At 46.3% G+C, this 12,056-nt stretch overlaps 1 protein-coding gene across 7 annotated transcripts in view; it reads right to left on the bottom strand.

The window, feature by feature from the left end:
• Positions 1–12,056, bottom strand: part of MTSS1 (MTSS I-BAR domain containing 1) — a 160,729-nt gene that overhangs the window by 133,193 nt on the left and 15,480 nt on the right. For all 7 annotated transcript variants that reach the window (XM_043879426.1, XM_043879429.1, XM_043879427.1 and 4 more), the window contains exon 2: positions 3,327–3,388. In XM_043879426.1, coding sequence (XP_043735361.1) covers positions 3,327–3,388 — 62 coding nt within the window. The remainder of the gene's footprint in view (positions 1–3,326; positions 3,389–12,056) is intronic.

Raw genomic sequence — 12,056 nt, 5'->3', positions numbered from 1 at the left:
GTGAAACCGACATATTATTATTTTCAACATTAGAATGCTATCTCAACAGCATCTCCTGAATTCCTAAAAGCTGAGAACAAAGAGGGGTTACTATCTCATTTACTTTCCTAGAAGTTGTCTTGAATTCTTCATGTTCTCTTGAGCACTGGGAGACGCCTTGAGCACTTTGTGATCTACCGGTTCCTAGAATCATGGTCCAAGACGTCATTCAACCAAGTAAACACCACTGCATCCCAGGGCTATGAACAACCAGGACAAGCAGGCCAGCCCCAGGCTCACTCACAAGAACACTGTACAACAGAGTTTACAGCCTGATGTTAACGTCCAAGTAGTTCACATACGAATACAGTCCTTATAGAGCATCCCTAATAATGCAAAGTTGTGAAGGAAGAAGATGAGAAAAAGAAAAAGGACTAAAAAAGGAAGAAGATGAGAAGAAGGATTTAAAAAGGAAGTTCAAAATGGAGGAGAAAAAAAAAAGAGAAAGAAATGACCTTTGAGCCTAAGCAAGGTAGCTGTGAAGCAAAAGGTTCTTGGAAGGTGCTAGAAATGGTCCCCAGGAAAACCTGGGCAACAGTCCCTTAGAGCCAAGCTTCAAAATGAGGCCTGATATTTTTCAGTAGAGCAGGAAAACATTCTGGTCAAAAAAAAAAAAAAAAAAAACCACACACACACAAAGACGTACACACTAAACAAAAACAAAAACCCACTTCAAAGCATATTTCTTGAAGAGTTGGCACCAACTGCAAACCATGGAAAAGTTAGCTTTACGCTTTGAGATTTATAAACAACTCATTCAAATTTATAATTAATATCTGACCCAACAGCTGGATTTACTCTCACTCAAGTCAAGGCCAATCTTCCAAATGAGCCAGCTGTAGAGGTGCCTCAAGCATTACACGGTCACCAGGGCTCCCGTGGAAACAAAGACTGTGGTCAAGTGTGAGGAATTAAGAGCTTTTAAACAGCGCCTTCCGATGAGCCATATTTCACGGACTGCTTTTGTCACAGGACATCTTAGCCCTCTCTGATGGCGCAGAGCAAACATGCATCCATCAGCAGGAGAAAGGAGTGATTCAGCTTACACGCTCCAAGAGTCGGCCTCTTCTCTGCTTTTATCCTTATCCACTCTCTTAATACAGAAAATTAAACCACGGGCTTGAGGTTCCCATGGTGCTCTCAACCAGGTAATAGTAGCTTGACAAAATGAAGAAATGGTCTCTGCCTCACGGGGCCTATTGTTTAACATACATGTACACACGCGCGCGCATGTGTGTGTGTGTGTGGCTTCCCTGGCGACTCAGAAGGTAAAGAATCTGCCTGCAATGTGGGAGACCTTGGTTTGATCCTGGGTCAGGAAGATCCCCTGGAGAAGTGAATGGTAATCCACTCCAGTTTTCTTGCCTGGAAAAACCCCACAGACAGAGGAGCCTGGTGGGCTACAGTCCATGGGGTCACAAAGAGCTGGACATGACTGAGCAACTAATACTTTATATATATAATATGCATATTATATCTATACAGGGTTGGCCAAAACGTTCATTTGGGTTTTTCCATAAGCTGTAACAGAAAATCCTGAATGAACTTCTTGGCCAACCCCAATATATTATATAATGTACTTTGTACCAGTGGGGATTAGATTGCATTAAGTCTTATTCTGTATGTTTAAGACAGCCAATCAGGTAATTATTTTAAGCTTTAGCTGGTTCATTGGTAAAAGGAGAAAAGCACCTTTTCCCTGGTCAACCCTGAAAACCTGCCAGAAATTAAATGAGGCCAGATAAGAAGAGGTGTGGGGGGTAGGGGTTGTACTTACATGTTTTACTACAGGAGGCGACCTCCTACAGGATAGAGACTAGCCTATTTGAAATGAACCATGATGGCAGCAGAGTTGGGGGAGAGGGCCTTACATTCTGAGAAGAGGAGATTGGATTTGATCCAGGACAAAGTAATCACAGGTTCTTAAGCAAAGAAATGGCAAAGGACTCAACAAGCAGCAAGAGGGCCATATTCTGAAGCCCACAGTCCATCTGGATGCCCACTCATGGCTCTGGATATCCCAGGCCCCACGAAGCTGAATAATGGACTGGGAAATTTCCACATCTTTCAAGTTCTCTCCTAATCTACAGGGGAGCCACGGAATGCCCAGTCCTGTGGCCAAAGTTCTGGGCAGGAACCCCTGAGGTCAACAGGCAAAGTCCTAAGAACATCATGTTACCCCTCCCTCCTCTGTCTGCCATCCACATAGCTTCTCATCCCAGAAAACACCTACCTGCTTTGTTCTCTGGAAAACCATCCCCGTATACCCAAGCCAACCCATGTCATCCCCATAGCCATGACGAGGGTCATGAAAACAACCTCTTCTTCAAATGTGCCAGCTCTCTTGAAGAACCCACTAAATGCAATCACACCCCACTCCCCACTGATTTTAAAAGCATACGGCTTTAACAAGAAGATGTTGCCATATTTCCTATTGTATATCAAATGATGTATTAACAAGCACATGATGAGGCAATAATAATAGCCCTTTAGAGCGGGTCAGCATTAGATCCCATTGTTTTAAAACAGCTTTATTGAGACATAATTTGTATACCATAAAGTTCACCCTTTTTAGGTGTCTAAGTTAACAATTTTTCAGTAAATTCAGAGTTATGCAAATACCACCACAATCCAGTTTTAGAATATTTCCATCACCCCAACAAGGTCCCTCATGGCCATTTGCAGTCAACCTCCTTTCCCACTCCCAGCCTCAGGAAAGCACTAGTCTCCATCTGTCTCTACAGATTTGCATTATATAGACAATTCATGGAAATGGAATTATACAAGCTAAACTTTAAGCTCTGTAAGAATAGTCAGGAAGCAGAACGAACTGTGGAGCCAGACTGCCTCAGTTCAATTCCCTGCTCTCTCATTTACTAGCTGCGTGAATTTGGGTAAGTTATTCAGTTTATCCCTGCCTCAGTTTTCTCATCAGCAAAATGGGATAACAACTATACCTACCTCTTGGAGTCATGAGATTTAACTGTTACCATATACCTGGCATGTAGGGAACACTCTCTATATGTCATCCTTGACTACCTTACATATAACTGACTTCTCATTTGACTCTCAAAATTCCAGCGGAAGGAGGCAGAACAGATATGAGTTGCTTTTACATATAGGAATCAGTGGTCAGGACACATGGCTAGTAAGTGGCAAAGCCAATGCATGCTTCTCAACCTGGAAGACTTCCAAAAGTAACCCTAGTTCAACTTTTGGGTCCCTGTTCTTGCATCCTTTGTCTAAGGCTGCTGCCACTTTCTCGGAGATGACATGCTTCTACTTACCGAAGCTGGGACTGCAGCTTTCCAGCTTTGTTAATGAAATCTTCCCAAACCGGATAGCTCCCCTACAACAAAACAAAGCCATCGATCAGTAAGTCCAGCAGGATAGATATCTGATGAAGACACTAATAACACACCCAGCTCCAATGATCGGTGGGTCCAAATTCTAAATACGTGGAACATGTAAGATTCTACCCTGAGCCACCTGATCATGACTCTGGCTGTTCTCCTCCTTATCCCAGAAGGCAGGGAGGAGGGAACCAGAGTGTTTGCAGCTCCTCTCCAGGACAGGAGGCTACTGGCAAGCATTAGACAGTAAGGAATCCTCCTGCAATGTGGGAGACCTGGGTTCGATCCCTGGGTTGGGAAGGTCCCCTGGAGGAGGGCATGGCAACCCACTCCAGTATTCTTGCCTGGAGAATCCCATGGGCAGAGGAGCCTGGCGGGTTACAGTCCATGGGGTTGCAAAGAGTTGGACACGACTGAGCAACTAAGCATCCAGCACAGCGTTAGTCTAGCAGAATCTCAAGGTTGGGGAGTTACCTAAATATAGCTGCTCAGCTGATGGCTTGGGACCATCATCTACATACTACATGGTTACAGGTGGTTCCCCAGCATATTGCAGCTAACAGGACACTCGCCACCTTCCATGGCAACCTACCTACATCAGCCAAGCTTTCCTTTCTATCCACGCAGTCTTACTTCTAACCTAGGAATCCACAGAGTTAAATCAATCCTGCTTCCACATCTGTCTTTTCAAAGAACTAAGGACAACCAGCACATTCATTCACAGCATTCCTTCTTTCAGCTCCCAACTGCAATTCCATTTCTACACAGGACCCTGTCTCACATCCCCACAGGGTCCTGGGGATATTCCATCACATGTCTCTACTCTTCTAAGTATGGTATGTCACTCAGTCACTCAGTCGTGTCCGACTCCTTGCAACCCTATGGACTGCAGCCCACCAGGTTCCTCTGGCCATGGGATTCTCCTGGCCGGAATACTGGAGTGGGTTGCCATTCCCTTCTCCAGGGAATCTTCCCAACCTAGGGATCGAACCCAGGTCTCCCGCAATGCAGATGGATTCTTTACTATCTGAGTCACCAGGGAAGCCCTCTAAGTATGGTGCTTGAGACAAACTCTAAACTGCAGGAGCAGTTCTGGCTGGGGCAAACCAGAGTGGGGTCTTACATAACACATTAAATGTATACTAAGATTAAGTAACCAACTAAAAGTCAATGCAAAATAAACCCAGAGAAGAGGAAACCATGGTTAGAGAAGCAGTGTCTGGCACCAGATCGTTTAAACATAGAACTCAATGGACACAAATTTGAACAAACTCCAGGAGACAGTGAAGGACAGGCAAGCCTGGCATGTTGCAGTGTATGGGACCGCAAAGAGTCGGACACGACTTAACAACTGAACAACAACAAGATCAGGTAGCCAACTAAGAGTCAACGCAAAATAAACCCAGAGAAGAGGAAGCCATGGTTAGAGAAGCAGTGTTTGGCACTGAATCATTTAGACATAGAACTAACCCTAAACACCTGGCGGATTACAGCTGTAGGATAGAATATAAATGTTATGAACCTCAACAAGGTAAAAATAACATGACACCTCTTGATTTTGTCATTAAGGAGAGAGGATGGAGAAACTGTAATACAGTGAATCATCTCATTTTTTTTATTATAGAAGCCCCACCAATCCCCAGGCAGCAGGGAGCACAGAACAGTGGGGCCTTCTGTGGGAGCTGTGGACTTCTGTAAATAACTAAAATCTTCCAATTAAAGCTGTGCCCAGGAAAAAAAGAAAAAATAAGTCCCATCAAAATAGACTAAAACTGAAACTGAGTTAAAACATAATGATTTCAGCTAATTTTTTCGCCTAATAATTTTAATAACCTCTTCCCCCTTACTCTTTCAGTTATTATTTATTTTTATTGAAATATAGTTGATTTATAATATTGTGTCTTTTTTTAATTTTAAATTTATTTTTTAATTGAAGGATAATTGTTTTACAGAATTTTGTTGGTTTCTGTCAAACATCAACATGAGTCAGCCACAGGTATACATATGTCTCCTCCTTCATGAGCCTCCCTCCCACCTCCCACCCCATCCCACCCATCCAGGTTGTTACAGAGCCCTGGTTTGAATTCCCCGAGTCCCACAGTGAATTCCCATTGGCTATCTATTTACAGGTAATGTATGTTTCCAGGTTACTCTCTCCATACATCCCCTTACTCTTAAGAGCACACTTTCTTAACCTTGCCACCATTGACATTTTGAGCTAATTTTTTTTTCCCCTTTGGTCAAGATGGAGGTGGGGGGCTGTCTTGCGCATTACAGGATATTCAGCAGCTGTTCCAACCTCCATTCACTAGACGTCAGTAACATTCACAGATGTCACTGGATGTGACAAAATGCCCCCAGACATTGTTCCTACAGGGCAAAATCACCCCTGGTGAAGAACCACTGCTTCAGAGGAATGTCAGAAATGAGTTTCTTCTGGTGAAGAAACAGTTATCTGAAGCTCAGCAATTTCTTCAGTATTACTTAATTTCAATTTCAGTTCTCTTAAGGTACTTAAATAATTTTTACTTTGAAAATATCTTGCACAGAATATCTGTTCTAAAAGTGTGTTCATTTATATATTTTGAGTCTTCTGGACAGCAAGAGGATCAAACCAGTCAATTCTAAAGGAAATCAACCATGAATATTCACTGGAAGGACAGAAGCTGAAGCTCCAATACTTTGGCCACCTGATGCAAAGAGCCGACTCACTGGAAAAGACCCTGATGCTAGGAAAGATAGAAGGCAGGAGAAGGGGGTGACAGAGGATGAGATGGTTGGATGGCATCAATGACTTGATGAACATGAGTTTGAGCAAGCTCCGGGAGTTGTTGATGGACAGGGAAGCCTGGCTGCTGCAGTCCACGGCATCACAAAGAATTAGACATGAGTGGCTGAACAACAACGTATTTCTCAAGCTATCAAGTCTGTCTGAAAACGTGCAGAGATGTCAGGAAAACCATCTACCAAACATTAAAATGGAATATTTCTGGGAGCTGAGATTTGGACCAATGTGTTATTTTCCTGTTTGTACTTTCCTCCATAGCTATAGTTTCCTGTTTTGTTTTTTTTTAAAATAAGGGTCATACATCATTTTTATGAAAACAATGTAGTCATCACTACACTTAAAAAAATTTAAGATCAAATTAGTGGTTCTGGCAATAACAGCACTGTGAATTTACAATCCACACAGCCCCTAAAGTCTGTTTCACCTGGGCTGCTAGATCACATCCATCAATTCTGCATCTGTGCACTGGGGACCTGCTCGGCCCAATTGCACACTCTGGATTTATTCCTCCAAGCAGCAATGTGCTCCCATGGGACGCTGAGCTGCACCAGGCCAGGGATTCTGCCTGACTGGCTCCTGGCAGAAGTTCTTTGGCATCTACATCTGAGCTACTGACACCAACACTCATGCACATGTCTGGTCATCATCTGCTAAACAACTTTGCCTCCATCCCATCTCTGTGCCCCAGGGGGTCTCTTCAACCCAAGAGTATAACTTTATTTGCTATGAATGAAACCTCTAAGGGCTCAGGCTACCTTTCCAGGCCCATGAAGACATTATGGGAAATCCCACCTATAGCAATTACCATTTTGTTAACAATACCAAATATGAACATGCCTTCTATTAATATATCTACATCCAGGTAATGAGGGGTATGGACCAAGATCAGAGTCCTCTGGCTGGGCACTAGAGATCTCTGTTCAGATGGACTTCAGCATCCTTCAGAATATGAGAGCGTTACCAACCAATTACAGCCTCATCTAGCCAGTCCTTCTCTTTCTGGTCAACAAGACAGCATGAGACGCTTTACAAAAAGCCTGAGTTCACAGACACTGAGCATCAACTTCTAGTCAAAGGAACTATCATCTCTCATCTGCACATAGAAGGAGATGAGAACTAGGTCCTCCTCTCTCTAGCACCAACCACTCCTATCCATGGAACCCCTGCAGAAGGTCACTGAGACGATCCACAGCATTTAAGAAAAGGGTGAGACACATTCAGCAAGAACACACCAGAACGGCAGGATCCATGTGCAGGAGCACCAAATCCTGAGTTCTAGCCATGGCCCTGGCAGTGAACTATGTGGGGGGAAGTCACTTGACCTCTCAGGTCAGCTCTTTAAGATGATCAACAATAAAAAAGTTATAATTCCATCACCATTATTGAACACTGACATCACGCAACACTGAAAGAATGTAGGGAAGAAACAAGGAACACAAACGCCGGAGGCCAATCTGCTGGCTAGAATCTGAGCTCTCCCACCTGCCGCATGACGGCAGGCAGGTAGTCCAACCTTGGCATGGGTCAGTCACCACTACCCCGGGTTGGTGCAAGGAGGAAGTGAGGTCAGTCATCCCAAGTGCCCAGAGCAATGCTGGGCACTCTGTAAGGGCTCAGTAACCTTTGACAGGTTTGATCCAAGCGTCTGCAGGCTCCCAACAATCTCCTTTGGGGTGCTGGGAGAGACGTTTACAACTCTCCAGGTCAGGACTTCCCTGGGTGTCCAGCGGTTAAGATTCTGTGCCCCCACTGCAAGGGGGTGGGGGTTCGATTCCTGGTCTGGGAACTAAGATCCCAAAAGCTATGCAGTGTGGCCAAAAAAAAACTCCTGAGGTCAGACGGTCTACACAGGCTGGAATCCCTCATTCTCAATCCTAAGAACAGCCCTGAACATGCATCCTACTCTGAGTTCACCTTAGTTAAAGCAGACATGGAAAGAGACAGCGGGACACACAGGGTCAGCATCTCTGCCATTCCTAGTACAAGGCGGATGGAGTACTCAGACCCCAGACAAATGTGCCTGAAAACAACCACTAGAGCCACTTTAAAAATGACTTACCTGCCCCCACCTGGAGCCTCATTTCAGTCTTTACCAAATTAGCAACAAAAGGAGGGTCCCTGCTGCAATTAGGGGGTACAGCACCCAGCTCTCCACCTACGAACACCCACTCTGCCAGAAGAAGCCTGCCAACAGCCACTCTCTCCCGACTTAATGATATTTGACAGTCTAGATATTTGACAGTCTATCAAAGAGTATCAGGCCCACCTGTTTTAGGCAATATATAATTTAATGGATTCTAAAAAAAAAAGAACTTCTAAGAACAGAAGACAAAAACCTCCTTGTTGAGAAATGTAAGTGTGTAAATGTTATTAAAATTTAAAAGGCAAGGTGATGTTGGGTTGTTCCAGATTTTTTTTTTTAAGTTTCTTTCAAGGAAAAAAAAAGTTTCTACCCACCTGAAAGTAGTTTTACTACAAAAATTCAAAAGCTTGGAGGGAATGAGGAAGGAGGGAGAAGGGACTTGGAAAATGAAAAGGTAACTGAGAGAAAAAAGCCCTGGGTTGTTCTAGACAATAAGACTGGGTAAAGGAGAGCAGACTCAAATTTCAGAAGAAATTTGCCAGTCAAGACACCATATGCCCTGAGAGGGCTTTTAGAAAGCCAGTCCAATGTGGTCCTTAATTTTCTAATCTGCGCTGCCTACCAAGAAATCCCAGAAAGCTGTCTCCTGACATTGTGTCTGGCGGGGCTCTATTCACGTTTATGGAACCTCCAGGGATGCATCCTCTAAACTACGAGAAAGTCTCAACACAGACCCCACTGTGGAGTTCACCAGAGAACACAGCCAGGTTTCACAGCTTTCCAGACAGACCAAAGTCAAGGAAAACAAGACTCCTGCTGAGCACCTGGGTTCCGCCAAGTCCAAAGTCACGGGCAAAGGGAAACGAGACTCTCCTTCTGGAATCTCCTTCTTAAATTTCTTTGGGGGTGCCAGGGGATGGGGGGGGGGCAGGGAGGTTTTGAAGCCTTGGCAGTTTGTTGAGAATAGAATTCAGATCACACCAGGTTCTGGGAGAAAGGAGAGACCCCTGTGGCTGGAAACTGCTGTGTTTGCAAGCATGCGGAGGACTCTCTTTAGCAAGCTGCCTGAATATGCCCACTTCCTCCAAGGAGAGAAACGGGGCCTGCCTGAAGACAGGCTCTAAGTCTGCAGCCACAGGCAGGGTGCCCCCCACCCCGAACCCTCACCCACACCGGCTGTGCTCTCTTCTATCCTCCGGGGGCATATTCGACAATCTGGAAAACTCCTCCTCAGCCATCAGCACCCAGTTCAAATGTCACCTCCTGCAGAGCATCCTGGGGCCGCCCCCCCCCCCCACTTCCCTCACATCACGCAGCTCACTTCTCTGAGCCTAGGTTTTCCCCACTGAACTGTGGGTTTGAGGACAGAAAAACAGAGGGGGGAAGGGAAAGTATTTCCAATAAAAGGGGCAAAGACAGGGAGACGGGGAGGACACATGTGGGCTCCTCCAGGGACACCAGAGTGGCACAGTGGTGCTGGGAGAAGCAGGAGATGGAAGGACGGACAAGGAGAGTTGGGCAGCTGTCTAGGGGAAGGGCCAGGGTTGAACTACAAATGGGGCTTCATACAAACGGCGGGTGACGTGAATCCCAAACCAGTACGGTGACAAGAGAACCTGGCGACCCCATCACATACCTGAAGGCAGCCTGGTCCCTTGGGGGGTGGGGAGGAGAATAAAGCCATCTTCTTACTTCTGAGAAAAAGGCCTACCTATCTCGGTCAACTCCCCAAGAGTTTGGTGGCCACTTAAGCAAACAGGCAAGTGGGCTGCCCTGGGTGTGTGCTAAGCTGCTTCACTCATGTCCGACTCTCTGCGACCCTGTGGACTGTATAGCCAGGCTCTCTGTCCACGGGATTCTCCAGGCCAGTACGCTGGAGTGGGCTGCCATTTCCTTCTCCAAGGGATCTTCCCGACCCAGACTTGAGCTCTGGGGACACCGAGTTCTGGTCCTCTCCCCCACATATCCCACAGCCAAACGGCTGGGCAGGCCACTTGCTGGTTTGGGGTTCTATTTGCTTTGTATTAAACAGAGGCCCGGGATGGCATCCCACACGGAGCAGAAGAAAAAAACTGTAACTAACCGGCCCAGCGAGTTAACAGTGCCCCATAAATAATGCAGCCACTGCCTCTCCCAGCCCGGCCCACATGAGAGTGGAACTCGGGGACAGCTGAGGGAATCAGACAGCAGGGCTGCCACTTGGGGAACACAGAGGAGCCCGGAGCCTGGGTTGGAGAAAGGGCCATTTGAGAGGAGCTAGAGACCGAAGGGGACTCTCAAGAGGAAGGAGGATTTGGCTCAGCTGAAAATGAAATAGGGACCAGTGGGGACAGGTTACAGGGAGTCAGGTTCCAGAGAGAGCTGGCTGACCAGTGGCCACGGCTGATGAGAACCCAAGTGTTAGATATATGACTGGACAGGTCATCTCCCAAGCCCCTTTTCACCTTGACAAGCATCACTGTCACCACCGTCATCATTACACATCACCATGTTCTGAACAGTTGCTAGGTGCCTGATAAAGAGATCAGCATGTCTCCAACATTAACTGAGAATCCTATCATCTGGAGATCCTGCAAAAATGCAGATTCTGAATCTCTTGGTCTGAGGTGGGGCCTGGATGTTTTAATCTTTCATCTAAGTGACGCTGAGGCTGCCGGTCCATAAACCACACTTGGAGGGGCACAGCTTGATACACACACACTCTTACTACGTGTTCAAAAAACCCCATGAGGCAGGTTCTGCTGTTATCCCACAGCTGAAGAAACCCAGGGCCAGAGAGGCTGCATCTTAGCACTCTAGGCTGAAATGTGATCCCTGATCTGCCCCTCTAGGCACTACCCTGACTCTGGAAAGAGCAAGCAGCAAGATACACAGACCTGGCCCTAGGGCTACAGGAAGCCCAGTAGGCAGGTTGGGTCCTGCTTTATATCTGGGTTCAGTAGAAGCCAAATAATTGATGCTTTTGAACTGTGGTGCTGGAGAAGACTGTTGAGAGTCCCTTGGACAGCAAGGAGATCAAACCAGTCAGTCCTAGAGGAAATCAACCCTGAATATTCATTGGAAGGACTGCTGCTGAAGCTTTAATACTTTGGCCACCTGATGGGAAGAGCCAACTCATTGGAAAAGACCCTAATGCTGCAAAGACTGAGGCAGGAGGAGAAGGGGACGACAGAGAATGAGATGGCTGGATGGCATCATCGACTCAATGGACATGAGTTTGAGCAAACTCTGGGAGATAGTGAAGGAGAAGGAAACCCGGCACGTGGCAGCCCATGGGGGTCACAAAGAATAGGATACAACTTAGCAACTGAACAACAATCAGAAGCCCAGATAGAGCGGGGAGCAAGGGCTCCCCAAACATATAACCCCTGATTGCAACTGCAAAGGCCCTGGGAGAACTGTAATGTCACCCTAGAAATAGTCAGGATCCTCAACCATGTGAAAAAGAAAACATGAAAGAAAAGCCTTTTGCGCAGAAAATGTCACACACCAGATAGACACACACCGGAAATATTCAGTCACCACCATCAGCAGTGTGATTATGGCTGATTCTGTCGCGTCTTCAGGTTTCCTGTGGACACTGGAACTGATCGGCTTCTAACAGGAGGTGGGGGAGACTGTCCCGAGCATCTCTCCAGGCTTCCATCCCCAGCCCTGCCACCAGGTCCCTCCCCAGTGTGAGTGTGAAGGGCACAGTCCACAGCATCCCTCCCCTTCTTCCAGGGACACCCCTAGGTGAGCTCAGCCTTCAGGGAAACAAAAACAAAGCTCCAAGAGGAAGTTTCTGACCAAA

Source organism: Cervus elaphus, chromosome 21 (assembly GCF_910594005.1).
Source record: "Cervus elaphus chromosome 21, mCerEla1.1, whole genome shotgun sequence".
NCBI lineage: Eukaryota > Metazoa > Chordata > Mammalia > Artiodactyla > Cervidae > Cervus > Cervus elaphus.
This window is presented reverse-complemented; position numbering and strand designations above follow the sequence as displayed.